At 37.5% G+C, this 25,899-nt stretch overlaps 1 protein-coding gene and 1 pseudogene across 1 annotated transcript; both read left to right on the top strand.

The window, feature by feature from the left end:
• Positions 1–289: 289 nt before the first annotated feature.
• LOC143638542 (histone H3.3C-like) lies at positions 290–20,748 on the top strand (annotated as a pseudogene).
• Positions 20,749–21,407: 659 nt separating this feature from the next.
• On the top strand, positions 21,408–22,283 carry Otud6a (OTU deubiquitinase 6A). Its single transcript, XM_077107595.1, has one exon. The coding sequence runs from the start codon at positions 21,408–21,410 to the stop codon at positions 22,281–22,283; it is 876 nt and encodes a 291-aa protein (XP_076963710.1).
• The last annotated feature ends 3,616 nt before the right edge of the window (positions 22,284–25,899 follow it).

Raw genomic sequence — 25,899 nt, 5'->3', positions numbered from 1 at the left:
GAGATTTTGATCTCCCTGGCAGATAATGAGAACTGCATATACATACTTCGCCCCTAGAAACAACATGGGGAGCCAAATTTCCATCCACACCTAGAAACAGTGGGGTGCTCCCCTTCACCCATCTGAGGCAATGTCAGAGAAGATATGGTGAAGAGTCAGGACTTTGAACACTCCACAGTGGTAAAGAAGCCAATACATTCAAGTGAGTGTCAGAGGAAACAATAATGAAAGAAGCCATATCTAGTCACCCAACCCATCCCAAGTAGGTGGGTATCAGTAGAGAGCTAATATGGAACAGAAACTCTCCTCCACGTCCAGTAGTAATGAGGAGGCCCCAACCTTGGGTGAGAGTCAGGTGGGGAACCTGGACTTCTATTCCCATGTGGTAATAATGAAGTGACATATTTTTTTCTCCACCAGTGTCAGTGTCAGAGGAGGCCAGCTAAAACAAAAGGTTTAAAAGATATTCAAGGTTTCATGATGTAATACCCAAAATACCCATGTTTCAATAAAATGTAATTCATCATATCATGAACCAAGAAGATCTTAAACTAAATGAAAAAAACAATGAGATAGGTATCAGACTGACAGAGATGTTAGAATTATCTGTTGAAGATTTTTAAAGGAGCCATGATAAAAAGTCTTCAGTATGCAGCAAACATGCTCAAAACACATTTAAAAACAGTTACAGGTAAGATAGAAATAGAAAAAGAAAATTAGAGCTGGGTGTGTTGGTGCATATCTGTAATCCCAGCTACTTGAGAGGCTAAGTCAGGAGGATCACAAGTTCAAGGCCATCCTCAATTGTGAGATCCTGTTTCAAAAATTAAAATACAAAGGGCTGGGTAAGTAGTTTGGTGATAGAGTGCTTTCCTAGTAAGTGTGAGACCCTGGGGTTAAATCTTCTGTGACATATACACACACAGCTCTGAGGTCTTTCCTTATGGAAAGATACACACACACACACACACACACACACACACACGAAATTAGAAAGAGAACAAGAAATTGAAACTGTTAGCGAGGAAAATAAAAGATATAAAGGAGAATCAAATGGAAATTTAGGAATTTTAAAATTTAAGAATATAAAATTTGGGGTCTGGTCTGGGGCTATAGTTCAGTTGGTAGAGTGGTTGCCTTGCATGCACAAGGCCTAGGGCTCAATCCTGAGCACCACAAAAAACAAACAAACAAAACCCTGAATATTCCTTTGGGGCTGGGGTTGTGGCTCAGTTGTACAGTGCTCACCTAGAACATGCAAGACCCTGGGTTCGAGCCTCAGCACCACATAAAAATAAATAAAATAAAGATATAAAAACAATAAAATAAAATTTGGGGGCTGGGGTTGTGGTCCAATGATAGAGCACTTTCGTGGCATGAGTGAAGCACTGGGTTCAATCCTCAGCACCACATAAAAATAAATAAATAAAATAAAGTTACTGTGTCCATCTACAACTAAAAAACTATTTAAAAAATAATATAAAGAAGAAGGGGGCTGGGGATGTGGCTCAAGCGGTAGCATGCTCACCTGGCATGCATGCGGCCCGGGTGTGATCCTCAGCACCACATATAAACAAAGATGTTGTGTCCACCGAAAGCTAAAAAATAAATATTAAAAAAAATTCTCTCTCTCTCTCTCTCTCTCTCTCTCTCTCTCTCTAAAAAAAAGAAGGGCAGCAGAATAAAATAGACATTAGTATTGCTGTATGTATTTAGGTAACTATATGACCAATGTGATTCTGCAATCTGTACAATCAGAAAAAATGAGAAATTATACCCCAGTTGATTCAATGTATGAACTGTCAAGATCATTGTACGGTCATGTGTAGCTAATAATAAATAAGTAAATAAATAGATAGATAGATAAATAAATAAATAAAATCCCCATATGAATACAAAAAAGAAAAAATAATATAAAATTTAAGAATAGATTTTCAAGATGGCAGAAGAGAGAAGGTTACTTTCTTGGTTGTTCTGTGGTGTGAAACCAAGAAAGCAGATAAGCAGCTTCTCAGCAAGGTAGGTGAAGAAAAAGAGACTTTACTGGGATTTAATACCGGTCATTCAAAACAGATTGGGCACTCAGGAGGTTGGATAAAATAGGGAAGAAGTCCCCAGCACCACTGCCACTGTTACCGCCAGAGGCACCAGCCAGAGCTGTTGCTCTCTTAGCAAAGTAGAGGGATAAGGGAATTTAAGGAAACTACATTTTTAGGAGGCCTGAGGCATGTCTAGGTACAGAGAAATCAGAGATTAAATACACTACCCAAATAAACTAAAAGGTATGCTGCACAATATCCTTATGCAAGAAAGAAGCCATATCTCTCCCATTTGCTTAAGGAGGAGAGAGGAAGGAACAATTTTCCAGCTGTGATGTGGGAGCTGGCAGCTGGGGGACCCAATTCCTGGGAAACTCAAGTTTGGCCCAAAATATAGGCCTGGAAAACCCAACTGCATGACATAGAGTGTACCTAAGTGACCTAGAGAAAATCAAATTTGGAGAGGGGTTTAAATAGGGGAATGCTGGTCATGGAAATCCCCTTGCCACCCCCCTCCAATCTGGCTGCTTGCAGGACCTGCTGGGAGAGACACACTTGGCCAGGAATTTGAAAGGGTAGGGGTGGGATAGATTGAGTTTGGTGACTAAACCCAAGAGACCATGAGATATGGGGTCCACAGGTGATGGGGGGGATAAAGAATTGGCTCCTCCACTGCATGAGTGGAACCCAGAGGAGATCCCTGGGGTACAATCTTTCAGCATGAACCAACAACTGCTAGGCCCTGGAAATGCACTGATTTAAAATCTTCAGACCAATTACTATTTAACAAAGAACCTGGAAAGCCCACCTCCAGCAGCCTCACCTATGGAATTTTCTCTCACACTCTTAGCAACCCCACCCTAAGGGTGGGAGCGGGCATCACACTTCAACCCACCCCACCTAACACTGCTGAGAAAGGAAGCTGAGAATCTTTTGGACTCCAACAGAAACAATTTTTTAATTGTATTTGTTTTTGTTTTTTTTTTTTAGTTATTTATGACTGTAGGATGTATTTTGACATGTTTTACATACATGGAGTATAACTTCACACTCTTGTGGTTGTACATGATGTGGAGTTACACTGATTGTGTATTCATAAGTGAACATAGGAAAGTTTTCTAATTCATTCTACTGTTGTTAGAAACAATTATTTAAATTCTCATTGAGATCTTTTTTTTAATTTTAATTTTCTTTTTTTGCTCTGTTTAATTGTGACCTAAATGGTTCATGGACACTTACATATATGCATATTTGTTTTTTCTTATTTCTAGCATTTTTGAAGCCAGTTATTTTTCATGGTTTAGTATTTTGATGACTAGGGTATTAGATTAGTATATTTTGGTTCTGCTTGCATTTTTTATTTTTTAAAATTATATATATATATCTCACTTATCTGTCTCCCTTGATTCTCTCTCTCTTTTCTTCTGCTAATAGCCTATCTATATTGTTTTTTTTACTCTTCCTTTAATATTTTACTTCTATTTTCTGTCCTCCTCCCTCATAATCATCACATCCTACATCAATTCTGTTCTCTCCCTGTCCACCCTTTGAAATGATAAACCCTTTTGCAAACTTACTATTTTTACTTGGGCAATAACTGGTCAAATCATTTTGTTTATTGTGACAATTAACATTGTAGACATCATAAAAGAAAGCATTTGGTTTGATGCTGTATATTGTTTGCATTTGTTGTTATTATTATCTGTCTCTCCCTAAAAGGTGAAGTACTAGAAACCTTCAGGGACATTATAAGTGCAAACAGTAGAAATTCTATTGCCTCAGATCCATACAATTCGATGTATAGACAAATATTAACAACATGAAAAAGCAAGGGAACAAGTTTCCCTAAACAAACCAAGATACCTCAATAACAGAATCCATCAACACCACAGTGGAAGAAATGACAGAGAAGGAGTTTAGAATTTTAATCATTGATCCACAAAATAAAGGATCATTTAGAGAGTGAAATCAGATAGAAAATACAGGAAGTGAAAGGCCACTTCAATATATAGAAGATATTCTGAAAAAAAATCAAGCAGAAATCATCAAAATGAAGGAATCAATATACCAAATTTAAAAATTCAAAGGAAAGCATCACCAGCAGACTAGACCACTTGGAACAGAGTTTAGGCCCCTCAAGATGAAATACATAATCTTGAAATAAAGTGGATCATAAATAAAAGATGGTAAGAGGCCATGAAGAGAACTTCCAAGAAATATGGGATAACATGGAAAGACCAAATTTATGATTTATTGGGATAGATAAAGGCTTAGAGATACAAACCAAAGGAATACACAATCTTTTCAATGAAATAATACCTGGAAATTTCCCAAAACCTTAAAAATGAAATGGAAAATCAAATTCAGGAGGGTTACAGGACCCCAAATATACAAAATTACAACAGACCCACACCAAGGTACATTATTATGAAAATGCATACTACAGGGACACAGCCATATCAATGTTTATAGCAGCATAATTCACAATAGCTAAACTATGGAACTAACCTAGATGCCCTTCAATAGATGAATGCATAAAAATGTGGCATATATACACAATGGAATATTACTCAGCAATAAAAGAATAAAATCATGGCATCTGCAGGTAAATGGATTGAGTTAGAGAAGATAATGCTAAGTGAAGTTAGCCAATCCCAAAAACCAAATGCCAAATGTTTTCTTTGATATAAGGAGGCTGATTCATAGTGGAATAGGAAGAGGGAGCATGGGAGGAATAGACTAACTCTAGATAGGGCAGAGGGGTTGGAGGGGAAGGAAGGGGACATGGGGTTATTAATGATGGTGGAATGTGATAATCATTATTATCCAAAGTACAGGTATGAAGACACAAATTGGTATGAATATACTATGTATACAACCAGAGATATGAAAAATTTTGTGCAATAAGAATTGCAATGCATTCTGCTGTCATATATAAATAAAAAAATAAATTAAAAAAAACAAATTGCCTAACACATTAAAAAAAGATAGAATTTTAATGACTGCCAGAGGAAAAATGAAGGTCATATGTAGGGGGAAATGAGTTGGGATCTCAGCTGATTTCTCAACACAGACCCACAAAGCTAAGAGGTCTTACAATAATATATACCAAACTCTGAAAGAAAATAGATTTCAGCCAAGAATACTATACCCAGAAAAATTAAGCTTCATACTGATGATGAAATAAAAACCTTCCATGATAAACAAAAGTCAACAGAATTGACAACTAGAAAGTCTGTACTACAAAACATACTCAATAAAATATTTCATAAAAAAGAAATGAAAAATAAAATTAAAAACCAACAAAGGGAAAAACTACACTGGAAAAAATAGTCAATGGAGAAACCAGTCCAAATGAAAAAGCAGAAATAAATCAAAATGACAGAGAGTAAAAATCATTTCTCAACAATAACATTGAATATAAATGGCCTAAACTGATCAGTCAATAGAAATAGACTGGCAGATTGAATTTAAAAACAAGATCCAACAACATGCTGTCTCCAAGAGAGACACTTCATAGGCAAAGACATCCATAGACTAAATATAAAAGGATAGGAAAAAACATATCATTCATGTGGGTATCAAAAACAAGCAGGGTTTCTATCCTCACATCAGATAAAGTGGACTTCAAGCCAAAGTTAATCAGAAGGGACAAAGAAGATCCGTTTATACTGCTTAAGGAAATCATACAACAAGAATAACAATCATAAATATTTATGTCCCAAACAATGAAGCATCTACATAAATCAAACAAACCCTTCACAATCTCAAGAATCAAATAGACCACGACACAATAATACTGGGTGAATTTAACATGCCTCTCTCATCACTATATAGATCATCCAAAAAAATTAAATAAGGAAACTATAGAACTAAAAAATGCAATTAATGATTTAGACTTAACAGACATATATACAATATCTCATTCATCAGTGACTGTATACACTTTCTTCTCAGCAGCACATGGATCCCTCTCTAAAATAGATCATATCTCAGGCCACAAAACAACTCTTAGCAAATACCAAAAAAAAAAGAGAGAGAGAGAGAGAGAATACTTTGAATTATATCAGATTGTAATAGAACAAAATTAAAAATCAATGATAAAATAAAAAATAGAAGCTACTCTAACACCTGGAGACTAAATAATACACCATTGAATGACCAATGGAAAGCAGAAGAAATCAGGGATGAAAAAATACTTAAAGGTAAGTGATAGAGACACAACATAATCAAAATCTCTGGGAGAGTATGAAGGTGGTTCTAAGAGGAATGTTCATTGAGCTCATTTATTAAAAGAATCAAAAGTCACATTACACCTCAAAGCCCTAGAAAAAGAAGAAAAAATCAACACCAAAAATGGTAGAAGATAGGAAATAATTAAAATCAGAGCCAGGGCAGGGGTTGTAGTTCAGTGGTAGAGTGCTTGCCTAGCATTTGTGAGACACTGAGTTTGATCCCCAGCACCACATAAAATAAAATAAAATAAAATAAAGGCATGTGTACATCTACAACTAAAAAGAAATTTTTAAAATAGATACTGGGCTGGGGTTGTGGCTCAGTGGTAGAGCACTTGCCTAGCATATGTGAGGCACTGGGTTCAATTCTCAGCATCACATATAAATAAATGAATAAAATAAAGATCTTCTGTTAGGGTCTGTAAACAAGTCAGGATAGCGCCTGGCATTTTGCCAGAGGGAGTGGTTTGAGAAGTAACACCAGCGAGCCATTAAGTGTGGAGATTCCTTATTGGTTGACTGCTGTATCTAGTTTATGTTAATTAAGATAAGCTGTGTGTAATGTATATATACCCCTCCTGTCCTACAATAAATGGCTCCCACTCCTGCTGTATCAATCTACACAAGTTGTTCGTCACCCCCTGGTTAGTTTGCCCAGCCAGCCGGGCTGCGGCAATCTTCAACAACTACAAAATAAATTTTAATTTTTTTTAAGTCTTAAAATTAAGGACTGGGGTTGTGGTTCAGTGGTAGAGTGCTCACCTAGCATGTATGAGGTCCTAGGTTTGATCCTCAGCACCACATAAAAATGAATAAATAAAATAAAGGTATTATGTCCAACTACAACTAAAAATAAATATTTTTTAAAATTCTAAAATTATTTTAAAAATCAGAGCGAAAAATCAATGACATTAAAATAAACTAACAAAGGTCTGGGGTTGTAGCTCATTGATAGAGCACTTGCCTCGCATGTGTGAGCACCAAATAACAATAAATAAATAAATAAATAAAGATAAAGTTATAAAAAATAAATAGATAAACTAACAAGAAATGATTAAAAAAAAATAAAACAAAAAGTTGGGTTTTTTTTTCAAAAAAATCAATAAAAATTTTGATAAACCCTTAGTCAAGTTAACAAGGACAAAGAGAGAAAAAATTCAAATTACTAAAATTCATGATGAAAAAGGAAATATTACTATGAATACTACTGAAGTACAAATGCTAATCAGAAACTATTTTGAAAATTTATATTCCAACAAAATAGAAAATCTTGAAGACTTCAACAAATTTCTAGAGTCATATGACCTATCCAAAATGAATCAGGAGGATATAGAAAATTTAACCAGACCAATATCTAGCAATAAAATTGAACCCTACCAACGAAGAAGAGCCCAGGACCAGATGGATTCACAGCCAAGTTCTACCAGACCTTCAAAGAATAACTAACACCAATCCACCTCAGATTATTCTATGAAATAGAAAAGGAGCAAACCCTTCCAAACTTGAAGCTAGTATCACCTGATACCAAAACTGTTAGCTGCAGGGCAGGATGAATAAATGTTAGCTGCAAGGTGGACTGAACACTTGACCTCCACCTGATCCCCATCTTCTGGTTCCTTATAGTTTGTTTGCCTCAGGGCTGAACACTCAACTCCACATAAGGCTGAACACTCAGCCCCCACCTGTCTGGTGCAATGGAAACCCACATCTGACCCCTGCCCGGTCTGCCTGAGGGCAGAAGACGACACCCTTAACAACTACTGTATGAACCAATCACTGTACACCAACAAGGCAGCTTGCAGACCCAGAGATCCCATTAGATTTTGGCTATAAAAACTCTCTCTTTCCAAGGTGCATCTCTCTCTCTCTCTCCCTCTCCCTCTCCCTCCCTCCCCCCACCCCCCTCTCTCTCTCTCTCTCTCTCTTGTCTTTTCCTTCCCTGTTAATCAGACACTGCTTCAACAAAGATCTCTTGGTCGCTCGAGTGTGAGTGTTGGAGTGTCATAGTCACTTTCCTTTCAAAAACCAGAAAAGGATACATCAAGGAAAGAAAACTTCAGACCAATATCCCTAATGAACATAGATATAAAAATTTTTAATAAAATACTGACAAATCAGTGTTCATAACCACTGCTGCACCACCTCTAGCTCAACAAGCTCCAGAGAGGGAGAAGGGGGTTTAGTAAGCAAGGAGGTCTTTCTACTGTGGCTCCTGCAAAGCATACTGCCCGCAAATTGACCTGTTGTAAAGCACCCAGGATACAGCTGGCTACAAAAGCCACTCTCAAGAGTGCACCCTCTACTGGAGGGATGAAGAAACCTCATCGTTACAGGATACTGTGGCACTCAGAAATTAGATGGTATCAGAAGTCCACTGAACTTCTGATTCACAAATTCCCCTTCCAGCTTCTGGTGTGAGAAATTGCTCAGGACTTCAAAACAGATCTGTGCTTCCACAGCGCAGCTATTGGTGCTTTGAGGAGGCAAGTGAGGCCTATCTGGTTGCCTTTTTTGAAGATACCAACCTGTGTGCTATCCATGCCAAACATGTAACAGTTATGCTAAAAGATATTAAATTAGCTAGCACATGACATACTTGGAGACCATGCTTAAGAATTCACTATGATGGGAAATATCTCATTCTCAAAAAAACTTCTTTTTCTCTTCTTCCTGTTATTGGTAGTTCTGAATGTTAGATATTTTTTTCCATGGGATCAAAAGGTACCTAAGTATATGATTGTGAGTGGGAAAATAGGGGACAGAAATCAGGTATTAGTCATTTTTCCATTTTCATTTGTGTGTACATTTTTAATATAAATGTGGGGATATAAGTCATTAATGCATGTCAAAATGTTTCAGTGAACAAGTTTCAGCTCAACTTTATAAAATTATAAATAAAACTGTTAAATTTTCTGGACAGTGCCTGCATTTGACTTTTCTTTAAACAAGTAAATTTCTTATTGATGGTAACTAAATGGTGTCTATAGCATTTTTTTTGTCATGCAGTAGATTCCATCCATTCACTATTCTTTTTGAACTGAGTTGTCCTACATGCAAGTACATGTTTTTAATATTGTCTGTCTTCTGTGCTGCTCCTGTAAGTTTGCTATTAAAATACATTAAACTATAAAAAATACTGACAAATCACATACAAAAATATGTTAAAAAGATAGTGCACAATGATCAAGTGGGGTGATGATGATCCCAGGGATGCAAGGTTGGTTCAACATATGGAAATCAATAAATGTAATTCATCACATCAACAGAGTTAAAGAGACAATAATCTCATGATTATCTCAAATAGATACAGAAAAAGCATTTGACAAAATATAGCATCCAATCACACTCAAAACACTGGAAAGACTAGGGATAGTAGAAACATAGCTCAATCTTGTAAAAGCTATATATGTTAAACTCAAGGCCAACATTATTCTAAATGGAGAAAAACTGAAAGCATTCCAAGAACTGGAAAAATATAAGAATGTCCTCCATTCAACATAGTCCTTATAACTCCAGCCAGAGCAATTAGGCAAAAGAAAGAAATTAAAGAGATACAAATAGAAAAGTGAAGCAGGAGGCATCACAATACCAGATCTTAAATTATACTACAGAGCTGTAATCACAAAAAACAGCATGGTATTGGAAGCAAGACAAACACGAAGACCAATGGAACAGAATAGAAGACACAGAGACAAACCCACATAAATACAGTTATCTCATACTAGAAGAAGGTGCTATAAACATACATTGGAGAAAAGATACCTCTTCACAAATGGTGCTAGGAAAAGTGGAAATCCAAATGTAACAGAATAAAATTGAATCCTTCTCTCTCACCATGCACAAAATTCAACTCAAAGTGGATCAAGAACCTAGGCATTAGACCAGAGACCCTGTGCCTACTAGAAGAAAATATAGGCCCAAATCTCCATCATGTAGGAACCAAAATCCTTGACAAGACTCCTACAGTGCAAGAAGTAAAATTTAAAAAAAATCAATAAGTGGGATAATATCAAACTAAAAAGTTTCTTCAGGGCAAAGAAAACAATAAGAAGCATGAAGAGAGAGCCTACAGAATGGAAGAAAATCTTTGCCACCTGCATCTCAGATAGAGCATTAATCACCAGGATATATAAAGAACTCAAAAAACTTAACACACACACACACACACACACACACACACACACACACAAATAACTCAATTAATAAATGGGCAAAAGAACTGAACAGGCACTTCACAGAAGAAGATGCTCAACAAATACATGAAAAAATATTCAACATTTCTAGCAATTACAGAAATGCAAATAAAAACTAAGATTTCATCTCACTCCTGTCTAATGGCAATTATCAAGAATACAAGTAACAGTAAATGTTGTTGAGGGCTGGGGATGTGGCTCAAGCGGTAGTGTGCTCGCCTGGCATGCGCGGGGCGCTGGGTTCGATCCTCAGCACCACATAAAATAAAGATGTTGTGTCCACCAAAAACTAAAAAATAGATATTAAAAAATTCCCTCTCTCTTTCTCTCTCTCTCTCTCTCTCTCTCTCTCAAAATAAGGTTGTTGAGGATGTGGGGGAAAAGGTACACTCACATATTGCTGGTGGGACTGCAAATTGGTGCAATCACTCTGGAAAGTAATATGGAGATTCCCCAGAAAACTTGGAATGGAACCAGCATTTGACCTAGTTTTCCCACTCGTTGGTATACTGCCGAGGATGTTAATTCAGGGGGGGTGGGGGTGGAAACAGACAAGAGGCAATGGAGGATGAAGAAAAGACAGACACACATAGAAAAGGGTGGGGTCAGGTGGGACACTGCTCTCTGATGGAGAAGAAGTGACCCAGAGCTAGCTCAGCATGTTTAGTATATAGGCTTCATTTTCAAAAGGTTATTAATGAGGGCTGGGGTTGTAGCTCAGAGGTAGAGTGCATACCTAGCATGCATGGGGCACTGAGTTCAATCCTCAGCACCACATAAAGTAAAATAGAGATATTATGTTCATCTATAACTAAAAAGTAAATATTTTTTAAAAGATTATTAATGAGAAAATTTTAGTAAAGCAGGAAATCTGAAGGATGCAGGACTGATAAGACATTAGAGTCATCTTGTTATGCTCAGAATTTTCTATCACTTGGAGCTGATGCCTGAGCTCAAGGTCTCAACTAATACAGCTGGGTGCCTTTGCATGTAGTCTCCTCTGGTTGGTGTCACCATAGCAAGTAGGTCATTTCAACCTACACTTTTTTTTACAGGGAGTTCCCGGCGCAAATGCAGCTGCAAAAGAGTCAGAAAGACCATGATTCTCTCAGTACAGAGATTCCTTGGGAATCTGGGAATGGAACCACCATTTGACCCAGCTATCCCTCTCCTTGATTTTTACCCAAAGGACTTAAAAACAGCATACTATAGGGACACAGCCACATCAATGTTTATAGCAGCACAATTCACAATAGCTAAACTGTGGAGCCAACCTAGATGCCCTTCAGTGGATGAATGGATAAAAAATGTGGCATATATACACAATGGAATTTTGCTCAGCAATAAAAGAGAATAAAATCATGGCATTTGCAGGTAAATGGATGGCAATGGAGAAGGTAATGCTAAGTGAAATTAGCCAATCCCAAAAAAACAAATGCCGAATATTTTCTCTGATATAAGGAGGCTGACTCATAGCGGGGTATGGAGGGGGAGCATGGGAAGAATAGATGAATTCTAGATAAGGAAGAGGGGTGGGAGGGAAAGAGAGGAGGCAGGGGATTAGCAAGGATGGTGGAATGTGATGAACATCATTATCCAAAGTATATTATGAAGACACGAATTGGGTGTCAACATACTTTATATACAACCAGAGATATAAAAAATTGTAGTATATATGTGTAATAAGAATTGTAATACATTCCACTGTCATGTATTTAAAAAAATAAAAATCAATTAAATTATTAAAAAAAAGACCGGGCTGGGGTTGTGGCTCAGAGGTACAGCGCTTGCCTAGCATGTGTGAGGCCCTCCCTGGGTTTGATCCTCAGAACCACGTAAAAATAAAATTAATATATTGTATCCAACTATAACTAAAAAATAAATATTTTTTTAAAAAGACCATGATGCAAATCACCGCTTGCCACAGTATCTACCCAAAGGACCAAATCAGCATACTACAGTGATGCAGCCACATCAATGTTTATAGCAGCTTAACTCACAATAGCCAAGCTATGGAACCAACCTAGGTACCCTTTAACAGGTGAATGAATAAAGAAAATGTGGCATATATATACAATGGAATATTATTCAGCCATAAAATAGAATGAAATTATGGCATTTGCCAGCAAATGGATGGAACTGGACACTATCATGCTAAGTGAATTAAGCCAATCCTCAAAATCCAAAGGCCAAATGTTCTCTCTGATATGCAGATACTAACACACAATAAGGGTAGGAGAGGGAGGAATAGAAGTTCATTGGATTATACTCCATGTTTGTATAGTATGTCAAAATATACTCTATAGTCATGTATATCTAAAAAGAACAAATAAATAAATAAATTACCAAAAATTAATCTCTCATCTGTTAGTCTGACTTTTATCAAAAAGAAAGAAGAAAGTATTAGTGAAGATGCAAAGAAAAGGAAAGTCTTATACACTGTTGGTAGGAAAGTAAACTGGTATAGACATTATGTAAAATGGTATGGGGATTCCTCAAAAAATTTAAACTGGAATTGTCATATGAAAAATAAATAAATAAAATAAATTTAAGATATAAAATATAATAAGTAAAATAAAATACTGGATAGCCACAATATCAAAAAGGACAGGTTCAAAAGAATCAATGAACTTGAAGACAAAACAATTTAACCTATCCAATTTAATAATACAGAGTAAATAAACTGAAAAAAAAACAAACAGAAGAAGAAGGCAAGCCACAGACTGGGAGAAAATATTTGCCAAAAGCATATGTGATTAAAAAAAAAGAAACTCTTATCTAAAATATTCAAACTCTTAAACATGAAACACTGGAAAATGAAAATCTTGATCAAAAAGTGGGTGCAAGGCCTGAATTGACACCTCACCAAGGAAGATATACAAATGGTAACTAAGCATAGGAAAACATGTTTAATGTCATATGAGATTATAGAATTGCAGATTTAAACAATGATATATCACTACACACCAATTAGAATGGCAAAATTCCAAAATGAAACAAGGTCAAATGCTTTCATGAATATAGAACAAGAGTAACTCTCATTTATTGCTGAGAGGAGTATAAACAATACAGGAAGACAGTTTGTCCGTTTCCTACAAAACTAAACATACTCTTATCATATGATCCAGCAATTGTACTCCTTGGTATTTTCCAAAATGTATTGAAACTTTTTACACAAAACCTGAACACAGATGTTTATAGTAGCTATATTTACAATTGTCCAAACTTGAAACCAACCAAGATGTCCTTTAATAGATGAATGGTTAAATCAATTGTGGTACATCCAATGAAATGCTGTTCAGCACTAAAAAAAAAAAATGAACTATCAAGGCATGAAGAGACATGGAGGAATCTTAAATGCATATTACTATAGAGTAAAAGCCAGTCTGCAATTCTTCATACTATATATTCCAACTATATGACATCCTGGAAAAGGCAAAACTATGAAGATAGTAAAAAAGATAAGAGGTTGCCAGAGGTTAAAAGGGAAGGAAGGATGAATAGGAAGAGCAGAGAGATTTGGGGAGCAGTGAAAACACTGTACAATAGTCATAATAGATCTATGTCATCATTCATTTCTCCAAATCCATAGAATGTACAATACCAAGAATGAACACTTATGTAAACTATTGACTTGGGATGAAAGTAACATGTCAATTAAGGTTTATTGATTTTATCAAATGTATGACAGTGGTTTGTGCAGGATGTCAATAGTTGGAGGGGCCCCTTAGGGCATAGGATATATAGGAACTCTATACTTTCCACTGAGTTTTACTGAGGACCTACAACTGCTCAAAAGAACAAAGTTCATTAAAAGTTTATTTTAAAGATGATAGCATATGCCTATAATCCCTGCAACTCTGGAGGATCACAAGCTCTACGTCAACCTCAGCAAGTTAGCAAGGCCCTAAGCAACTTATCAAGACCCTGTCTCAAAATGAAAAATAAAAAGGGCTGGGAATGTAGTTCAGTTGTAGTGCACCCCCATCGTTCAATCCCCAGTATCAAAAAACTAAAATGCAATGAATAAATAAAGAAAAGAATAAAATTATTAAAAAAATTAAGGTGAACAGATCCTCAGGGACCTGTGGGAAAACAGCAAAGAATTTAATGTTCCTGTCTTCAGAATCCCAGGAAAAAGAGGGTAGGATTTTTAAATATTTGAAGAAAGTATAGTTGAAAACTTCTTAAATTTAGCAGGACATAAAAACCCATAGAATCAAGAATTTAAGCAAAACCTAAATGCAATGAACCCATAAAAATCTACAACATACATCACAATGTCCAAAACTAAAGACAGAAAAAAATCTTGAAAGCAGAGAGAAATAATCTGTTACCAATTAAAGGAAATACAATTCAAAAGACACTAGACTTCTCCTCAGAAGCCATTGATGCCAACAAAAAGAGGCACATTTTTCAAGAGCCAAAAGAAAAGGATCATAAACCCCAAATGCTCTTTCTATAAAATATATATATATATATTTTTTTTCCCTCAAGAATGAAGGGGAGGACTGGGGCTGGGGTTCAGTGGTAGACCCTTTGCCTCAAGTGTGAGGCATTGGGTTTGATTCTCAGCACCAAGTAAAAGAATAAAATAAAAGTCCATCAACAACTTAAAAAAAATTTTAAAAAAGAATGAAGGTGAAATCAAGATATTTATAGATCTAGGAAAACCAAGAGAATTTTACACAAGGAGATTTGAAAATAAATGACTAAATGAAGTAGTCTAAACTGAAAAAGATTTAAAAAAAAGAAGTCTTGGAAAATCAGGAAGGAAGAAGGAATATGAAAAGCAGAACTCTGGGGTAAATACAATATATTTTCCTTCTCCCTTGAATTGCCTAAATTGTTTTTAAAGTTTGAAGCCAAAACTAGAAAACTAATGTGATTCTCAGTGTATGTTGGGAATATTGAAGAAAACTGTATTACAAATGGGTAAGGGTAAAGGGATGTAAAAGAATATAAGCTTCTATACTTCACTTGAATTGTTAAAAAGACATCAGTAGACTTTGATAAGATATTCTTTTCTCTCTCTCTCTCTCTCTCTGTCTTTCATACACACATACACACACACACATACACACAAAAAAAAAATACATATAGTGGCCACTTAAAAAGTTATACAGAGACACACTTGAAAATATTACAAATATGTCAAAATTAAAGAAATATTCAAGTAACCCACAGAAAGGCAGGGGGGAAAGAAACAGAGAATAAACTGAAAAGAAAAAATAAAGAAATGACAGTCCTTACATACCAATAACTACCTTAAATATAAATTATTATACACACCAATTAAAAGACAAAGATTGGTAGGGCAGATTAAAATGTATGACTATATGTTGTCTACAAGAAACTAATTTCAAATAAGGGCTAGATGTAGTGGCACGCTCCTGTAATCCCAGCTGCACAGGAGGCTGAGGCAGAAGAATCACAAGTTTGAGGCCAGTCTCAGCAACTTAGAGACCCTGTCTCAAAAATGAAAATACAGATGGGTGCAGTGGCACATGTCTGAAAATTCCAACTACTCTGGAGGCTAAGGTAGGAGAATGCCAAGTTCAAGATCAGCCTCAGCAACTGAATGAGGTCCTAAACAGAGCAGGTCCCTGTCTCAAAATAAAAAATAAAAAGGGCTGGGGGAGTAGTGTAGTGGTAAAGTGCCCCTAGGTACAATCCCCAATACTAGGAAAAAAATACAAACAGATGGGGATGTAGAGAGCTTGCCTAGCATGCACAAGACCCTGGATTCAATCCCCAGTACCACAAAATAACAATAATAGGAAGTTAAGTAAAATTTTAATAGAGAAAAAGATTTATTAATATCAGTAAAGTAGATTTACAGCAAAAATATTGTAGTCACAGGGACTTCATTTAATGATAAAAGGGTGGATACATCAGACTAACATAGTATTCCTAAAATGTGTAGGATTTGCAACCAAGATGGGAAATTCTTGAAGCAAAACCTAAAAGAACTGAAAAGAGAAATAGAAAAAAAGCCACAATTTTAGTTGGAGGTTTCAACACTCCTGCCTCAATAATAAATATAATAATTAGGTAGAAAATCAGAAATATGTAGAATTCAACAACACCATCAACCAATACAATCTAAATAACATCTGTGGAACATTCCACCAAACAATAATATAGTGTACTTTCTCTTCAAGCACCCATGGAATATATATCAAGATAAACCACCTTCTGGGCCATGAATAAACCTCTGCAAATTTAAGTGAATTGGGATCATATAGAATTGGGTTCTCTAATCACAAAGGAATCAGAGTAGAAATCAATAACAGAAAGAAAACAAGAAAAACCTTCAGACACTTGGAAGCTAATAACTCACTTCTAAATAATCCATAGACAAAAGAGTTCCAAGGAAAACCAATACATGCATTAAACTAAATGACAATGAAAATACAGCTCATCAAAACTTGTGAGATACAATTAAAGTAGTACTGAGAACAAAATTTACTGCACTAAATGCATATGTTAGAAAAACAGAGAAAGTCTTAAATCAATGATTCAAGCTCTAATCTCAAGAATAAGAAAAAGGAAATAAAACAAAAATAAAAAGATGTACAAAGTAAACCCAAAGCAAGCAGAAAGAAAAGTGATAGGGATAATGGATGAAACAACAAGCTTTGTTATGGTTTGGATCTGAAATGACCCCTGCAAAACTCATGTTTTGAAAACATGATCTCTAATGCAGCAATTTCCAGAGGTGGGACTTTTAGGTAATGATTGGATCATGAAGGTTTGACCTCATCAGTGGATTAATTCACTTGATATCTCAATGAAATAATGAGAGGTAGGACCTAGTTTAAAGAAGTAGGTAACTAGGGGCATATCATGGAAGGGTTATCTTCTCCTTATCCCCCAACACTTGGCTTCCTGGCTGCCATGAGCAGAGCAGTTTTCCTGTGTCCTATCTTTCCACCATATTTCTATCTTGGACCCAGCCAACCACAGATTGAAATCTCTGAAACTGTGACCCAAAATAAATCTTTCCTCTTCTCTGTAGTTCAGGTCAGGTTTTTTGGTCAAAGTGATGAAAAGTTTACTAACACAATCATGTTCTTTGAAAAGATCAAAGAAATTGGAAAAGTCTCTTGCAAGACTGACAAATAACAAGGAATGAGAGAGAAAAGGTAACACATTATCAACATTAGCTAGGCACAAGAGTGCACACTTGTAATCTCAGCTACTTGAGAGGATGAGGCAGGAGTATTACAAGTTTGAGGCCAGCTTTTCTCAACTAAATACAAGAAATGAAGTAATTCCTCAGAAAACATAAATTTCTAAAATCTAATCAGTATGAAATACATATTTTTTACATAATTGATTAGCCTGACTAGAGAAAATTATTTTACAATTTAAAAACTCCCTCCAAAAACTAATTTTTGGTCCAAATTGATTTGGTGGATAATCCTACCAAATATTTGAAGAATTAATACAGATTTTACACAATCTCTTCTCAGATAATAGAAAAGGGAACACTTCCAAATTCATTTTATGAAGCTACTAATTCTGATACCCAACTAAACAAAATACTGCCAAAAAAGAAAACTACAGACCAATATCCCTCATTTCAAAATCCTTAAAAAAATATTAGCAAAACAATTTAACAACACATAAAATGAATTATAAACTATAACTAAACAGAGGTATAATACAGGAGTGCAAGACTGGTTAATACTTGACAATCAAAAAATTTATATATTAACAGGCTAAAGAAAAGTAGCATACACTTATCATTAATGCCAATTTTTTGGACAAAATTCAATACCCATTCATGCCCAAAAAAATCTCAGAAAAAATAAAAATAGAAGGGAATGTCCTCAAATTGTTAAAGAGTGTCTACAAAAACTCCATAGCTGATAGCTTAATTAACAGTGAAACATGAAATATTTTCCCCCTAAGATCGGGAACAAATTAAAGATGTCTGTCCTCACCTCTCTTCTCCAACAATAGTGCTACAAGTTCCAACTAGTCAAATAAGGCAAGAAAGGGAATAAAAAGCATGCAGATTTGAAAGGATGAAATTAAATGACCCTATTCACAGTTAATAGGATTGTCTATGTAGAAAGTTCCAAGGAATCTACCAAAAGCACCTCTAGGAAAAAGGTGACTTAAGCAAAGTCATAGAACACAAATATTCAAAATCCACTATAAAGCTGGGTATGGTGGGGCATGCCCATAATCTCAGCAACTCAGGAGGTTGAGGCAGAAGGCTAGCAAGTTTGAAGCCAGCCTCAGAAACTTAGTGAGGCCATAAGCACCTCAGCAAGGCCGTAAGCAATTTAGTGAATCATTGTCTCAAAATATAAAATAAAAAGGACTGGGGATGTGACTCAGTGGTTAAGCAGCCCTGGGTTCAATCCTTGGTGCCAAAAAAAAAAAAATAGTCCACTATAGTTCTACTTATTAGCAATTAATATGTGGACAATGAAATTAAAAACAATACCTTTCATAATCACTCAAAAAACAAAGAATTCATAAGTAAATTTAATAAAATACACACAGAATTTATATGATGAAAACTATAAAGTGGGTAACAAAAGAAATATAGGAAGATTTGAATAAATGGTGATAAATGCATAGATGTTCATGGATTGGACATAGTAAACATAGTAAAGATGTCATTTTTTTTTTCAAATTGATGTACAGCTTTAATATAATTCTTATGAAAGTCCTGCCAGATTTTACACATATATAATATTGTAACATTTATACAGAAAGACAAAGAAACTAGAGTCACTAAAACATTTTAAAAGAAAAGAAGAACATTGGAGGAAATGGTTTTCCTGCTTTTTAGATTTATCACATAGCTACACTAATCAAGACTATATGGTGTTGGTGGAGGAATGGACAGATAAATGGAACAGAACAGAGAGCCCAGAAATAACCCACAAAAATATGCCCAACTGAGTTTTGAAAAAAGTGCAAAACCAATTCAATGGAGGAAGCATAGCTTTTCAACAAATGGTATAGGAACAAATGGACATCACTAGGCAAAAGAATGAAATTCGACCTAATTCTCAAACCTTACACAAACAATAAAGTCAAAATAAACCACAGATTTAACTATAAGACCTAAAGCTATAAATCTTTTAGTTTTTAAAACAGGTCAAAATTAGCTGGGCAGCCACAGTGGCTGAAAGGCGGAGACAAGAGGATTACAAATTCAAAGCCAGCCTCAGCAAAGGTGCTAAACAATTCAGTGAGACCCTATCTCTAAATAAAACACAAAATAGGGCTGGGAATGTGGCTCAGTGGTTGAGTGCCCCTGAGCTCAATCCCTGGTGCAAAAAAAATAAATAAAATAAGAGTTGCTAGGTGCAATGGCACATACCCGTAATCCCAGAGGCTCAGGAGGCTGAGGCAAGAGGATTACAAGTGCAAAACCAGCTTCAGCAAATTAGCAAGGACCTAACAACTCCTCAAGACCCTTCTCTAAACAAAATATAAAAAACAGCTGGGGATGTGCCTCAGTGGTTAAGCACCCCTGGGTTCAATGGTCGGTGTCAAAAACTAGTTAATAGGGGCTGGGGATGTGACTCAAGCGGTAGCGAGCTCACCTGGCATGCCTGCGCCCGGGTTCGATCCTCAGCACCACATACAAAGATGTTGTGCCTGCCGAAAACTAAAAAATGTTAAAAAATTCTCTCTCCCTCTCTCTCTCTCTCTCTCTCTCTCTCTCTCTCTCTCTCTCTCTCTCTCCACTCTCTCTTTAAAAAAAAAAAACAAACTAGTTAATAGGGCTGGGGCTGTAGCTCAGTGGCAGACAGCTTGCCTAGCATGCATGAGGCACTGAGTTTATCCTCAGCACCACATAAAAATAAACAAAATTAAGGTATTATTCCCATTTACAACTAAAACAGAACAAAACAACTAATAAATAAATATAAAATAAACAAAATTAAAAAGAGTAGGATTGTAGCTCAGTGGTAGAGCACTCCCCTGGCACAAGTAAGGCCTGGAGTTCCATACCTAGTGTGTAATAAATAAATAAAAAGAAATGAAATTTTGATACACGCAGCTAATTGGATAAAGGTCCACTTTCCTTATTTGTAATAATGGGGAGGCTTTATCTAAAGAGCTGATCTGCTTGGGGATTCAAGATACAAATGAACAGGATGGGGCAGGATGAGAGTGCATTTGAGTTTTTTTCTCTTTGCAGAACTTTTACAGATTCAAAATAATCAGAAGTGGTTTGATGAGCTCCGACCATGGTGCTTCCTGGACATCCTAGAGAGTCCATTTGAGGAGCTGAGGGCCTAAGTGAGGAGGAATTTAGAATAGGTGAATTCTGATGCCTCAAAGAGAACTGCTTATTTGTGGTGAGTAGCTCTTTGGAGAGTGGCTGTTGCCTTCTTAAACTGAGATGGAGTATGTTGGATTTAAGCCTTAAATTGGAGAGACTGTGTTCCCAGGAATGTAAGGAAATGTCTTTGTTCCGATACACAAAGATTAAGGGTTAAATGGTCAATGTGGCTGAGACAATGCCAAGTCCAGGGTCAGAATACATTCAGCTAATGACATAGAATTTATAATGTGTTATCAAGCATGGCCTGTGCCTGTGTTGTGTCCAAACTTGGGAGCCAAATAAGTAGTAAAAGTCACAGAAAAGCTCTTCAAGCCCAATTGCGGCCTGTATTGCGTAAAGGCGGTTTCTTACCAACGACCTTTGAATTCCGTTAAAACCGGAAGCAGGAGTTGCTACGGGTTCTACTGAAGATGTACGTAGGGGTTTCCCAACAGCCAACCACAGTGTGAGATGTGTTCAGGGGCGTAGCCCTAGAGAGACTGGCCAATAGCAGAGAGGATTGTGAATAAAAGTAAGCGCAAATAGCTTTTCGCGTTCACAGCGCCGAGGCTCGCGAAGGCTGAGGGGGTTGAAACTACCATCAAGTTCATACGGTTACCATCCGTAGGACACTATGGATGACTTACGGAGTGAACACCAGCGGATGATACGCCGCCACCACCGGGAGAAGAAAGAGCTACAGGCTCGCATCCAGAGCATGAAAAACTCCGTCCCCAAGAGTGATAAGAAGAAAAGAAAGCAATTGCTCCTAGACGTGGCCCGCCTTGAGGCCGAGATGGAGCAGAGGCACCAGCAGGAGTTGGAGAGGTTCCAAGAGAACTTCCCAGACAACAGTGATCTTGATTCAGTCACTGAAGATCTGGCCAAGATGGATCTCGAGAACCAACCTCCCCGAGTTTCCAGAGCACAGAGAAGACGGGAAAGAAGGGCAGCCTTGGAGAGAGATAGCCTGGAAAGAATCGCTAAAGCAGAGATGGAGCATATGGCCAGCTTCCGTCGTGAGGAGGAGAAGAAAGTCGCTGCCATTCTTGAATCCAAGAATCTGGAGATGAAGGATATACCTGCTGATGGCCACTGTATGTACCGTGCCATCCAAGATCAGCTGGCGTTCTCTATGACGGTGGAGAGCCTGCGCTGCCGCACTGCTGAGTATATGCAGAAACATGTCGACGACTTCTTGCCCTTCTTCAGCGACCCAGAGATGGGTGGCACCTACACCCGCGACGACTTCATGAGCTACTGCGAAAACATCAAACGCAGTGCATCATGGGGAGGCCAGCTGGAGCTGAGAGCCCTGTCTCACATCCTGCAGATGCCCATCGAAGTGATCCAGGCCGATTCACCCATCATCGTCATTGGGGAGGAGTACAAGAAGAAACCACTCATCTTGGTCTATCTACACTATGCCTGCAGCCTTGGAGAGCACTACAATTCGGTGAAGCCACTCGAGGCTGGCGCTGTCGGTGGTGCAGCTCCTCGACTCTTCTAGGCCTTTTCACATGCTACAGAACCCTCTGGATGCCATTGCTGCCACGCATCGCTAGAGCTGAAGCCGCTGCCTTATCTGCTCAGTAGGCTTATTTTTTTTCCATTTGGTTCTTTTTTTTTTTCTTCACTCCTCGTTTTACTTAATAGGTTCCTCCCACTGCCGCTTAGCCCTTGGCCTTCTATCCTCCCTGTGGTTCCTTGATTCCTTCAAGCGGTGGGAGATGGGAGACTGATGAGGGAATGTCTAATTTTACTACATGAGAGACAGGAGTTTGATAAGCTCTGAACTCTTTTTGCCCATGTAGATCTTTGGTTCTCTCTCCTACTGAGAGTTGGTAGTGTTTCAAAGAGTTTTGGATAAAAATGGGAACTTGTTGGGGCTGCGGCTATAGCTTGGTGGTAGAGTGCTCACCTAGCATGTGTGAGGCGCTAGGTTCGATCCTCAGCATCACATAAAAATAAATAAAGGTGTTGTGACTACCTACAACTAAATATTTTTTAATTATTTTAAAAAATAAATAAAAGGCATGGGTCCAACTACAACGTGTGTGTGTGTGTGTGTGTGTGTGTGTGTGTGTGTATGAACTTGTGTTTTGACATGTTCTTAACTCTGGATAAATAAGTTCAGTAGAGTGTTCCTCATCTTCAGATTTTCCCATGTGTCTGCTGGGTTACTTAGATAAAGGAGTTTATGTGATCACATTCCTTTGTGGATACCTTTTGCTGTTTTTTGGGGGAAAATGGTCACCAACTGTTCTTGTTGGGTTGAGGTTTTGTTTTGTTTATGTTGGGCTATGAGGCAATGTCTGAGGTTATGAACTAGAGTTCCAATAGTAATTTTTTTCATTGAAAATTGTGGGACTGAAAAATTTTATTGCTGAAATGTTTTCTAAATTGTAAATAATTGCATTTGTTAAAAGGTAAATGTGTTAAATATAAAAAGTTAATTTAGATAGATTTAATAGACAGTGTGGCTCATTATAAGATGTGAAAAATCTAAACTTAATTTCCTTTTGTATTTTTTTTAAATTTTAATTTGTTATACAGGACAGCAGAATGCATTACAATTTATATTACACTTATAGAGCACATTTTTTATGTCTCTTCTTGTATACAAAGTATGTTCACACCATTCATGTCATCTTCATACATGAACTTATGGTAGTGAAGTCCATCTCATTCCACCATCTTTTTTTACCCCCTTGCCCCCTCTCTCCCCTTTGCCATATCTAAAGTTCATCTAGAGTTCATCCCATGACCCCCCAAACCCCATTACGAATCAGCATCCTTAAAACAGAGAAAACATTCGGCATTTGTTTTTTGGGGATCGGCTAACTTCACTTAGCATTATATTCTCCAACTCCATCCATTTACCTGGATTTTATTCAGGTAGTTTAAACCATTTCATTATCTCTTCAAGCAGTGTGAAGTAAAAAGAGATGAACCAGCAGGTAGTTTAACTTCCAGTAAATTTTCTTTGTTCTTAAAGATATTAAATGCTGTGATCTTATTCAGGTAGATGCACCCTGTTATGTGAACTGGTATGAAGCGTGAAAGAATGAAATTAGTGCCTTCTCATATTTTTTAAAACAAAGTATTAAAAAAAATCTTAAGTATAAAGTAATTGATCTAGTTACATCAACAATTTCCATGAGGGAAAAAAAAAGTTAAATGATGTAGGTTTGTTGATTAAGATTCATTGATGCTGTGAATTTGCAAAAAAAAAAAAAAAAATAGTAAAAGTGAAATCATTTGCAGTAAATTTGAATTTAATCTTCAGAACCTGCATTTCAGTGGTGTTGTTGAAATCTTAAATTATCTGTGCATTTTAAATGTTCTAAAATATTACAGGTTAATTTTTTTAATTTAGGCAACTTGTTTAAAAATAAATTAAATTTTAAAAATACCTGGTTCTCTATTTTTGTGTGGCTAACTTAGTTCACATGGGTTTTATCCATACTAAGTAATGGTAACCTGGGGAATAAGGAGCAGATGCAGAGGGAAACCAGGTGAGGCTTTTGGGAGGAGGAATGTACCTGCAATCGTGATGATGGACTGGAAGGAAGGCTGTCCTGAGTTGATATTTCACTCAGTAAACAATTAATCTGTTTCAGTTAAGGATGTTCTCATTGCTGTGTTTGAATAAGAACCCCCACTTCCAAAACCTAGTCATTCTAGGGCTATATTCCAGCAGGGAAAAAAAATGCTATGGTGGGGGCTGAGGTTGTGGCTCATCGGTAGAGCCCTGGGTTCCATCCTCGGTACCACATAATAATGGATAAATAAAATAAAGGTTAAAAATGCTATGGTATCTTTTGGGTGTTCCCAAAATACAAATATGAAAATCCTGCCAGATAGACCTCACTGTGTAAATGAGAGTAACAGAAGAGTTTCAGCTAGTCAGCTCTCTGAAGAGGTCCCCGAAAAAACTTGGTATTGGGATACATTGTGAGAAGAGAGTCATTTATAGGGATGGGAACACTGATGAGGGGATTATGGGCCAGGGAGGAAGGGGGACAAGCTGCAGAAGGGACACAGGCAGGATAAGAGAACAGGTTAGGAAGGTGGGTACAAGTTGGAGATAGGGGCAGTCTAAGAGATTGAATAGGGCATTGCAGAAAAAAAGAACTGGGGATGGGGGTGTGGCTCGGGGCACAGGCTAAGGAATAAAGCATAAGTGATGAGGAGGCCCTGGCTAAAGAAGACCTGCATGGGATCTGGGATGAAAGGAGGGGAGGCGTTCAGTCTTGTTAAGGTTTTGATGGACAAGGAGGTACAGCTTGGTGGTGTTGGGAGCACAGGCTTACAGCAAAGGCCTGACTGAGGGAAGATGCCTGGCAAGGGAAGAGGTCCAGGTTATGGATAGGGACACAGGCTGGTGAAGGTCTTCTAGTAGGGGCAGGTGACCCAGCTGGGGTGAGTTTTATAGAGTGAAGGGGGAAAGGAGTTTTACAGAGGAAAAGGAAGCTGGCTGGGTACTGGGCTGCATTCTGGGTAGAGTCTTGTCAGGGCTAGGATTGGATGGGCTTGGGAAAAGTGCCTGGCTGGGAAGGGAAAGCTAGCTCAGAAAGGAGACATAGACAGAAGAGGGGAACCTTGCTGGGGAAGGGGTCTAGTTGGGCAGAAAAGTGAGCTGGACAGGGGGAAAGATTCTAACCATGGAAAGAGAAATAGGCTGGCGAATTGGCAATTCTTTGGTGCAAGAGGCCAGGTTGGAAGGGTACAGTAGATGATGAAAGGGTCTGTGGCTACTGAATGGGGAAATGCTTGGGGTAAGCTGCAAGCAGAAAAAGGTCACCTGCTGAGAAAGGGATCTGGTAGAAGAATGGGCCTTCCTAGGGAAGAGGCATTATCTGGGGAACAGGGTCAGTCTGGAGGAGGACAGAGGAGGGAGCCTGGCTGGTAGAGGAGCCACCAGGCTTGAAAGGTTGGAATGAATAATCTGGGATGGGACATGATTTGGGAAGGGATCCTGACAGAGAAGAGGAAGCTGACCCAGGCAGGAAGGCATAGGCAGCAGAGGAGGTCCTTGCAGAAGAATTAGGTCTGGATGGGGAAAGGGGTGTAGGCATGCAAGGGACATAGGCTGGAGAAGGCCCTATGGTGTAGAAAGTCAT

The sequence above is a fragment of the Callospermophilus lateralis genome, chromosome X, assembly GCF_048772815.1.
Source record: "Callospermophilus lateralis isolate mCalLat2 chromosome X, mCalLat2.hap1, whole genome shotgun sequence".
NCBI lineage: Eukaryota > Metazoa > Chordata > Mammalia > Rodentia > Sciuridae > Callospermophilus > Callospermophilus lateralis.
This window is presented reverse-complemented; position numbering and strand designations above follow the sequence as displayed.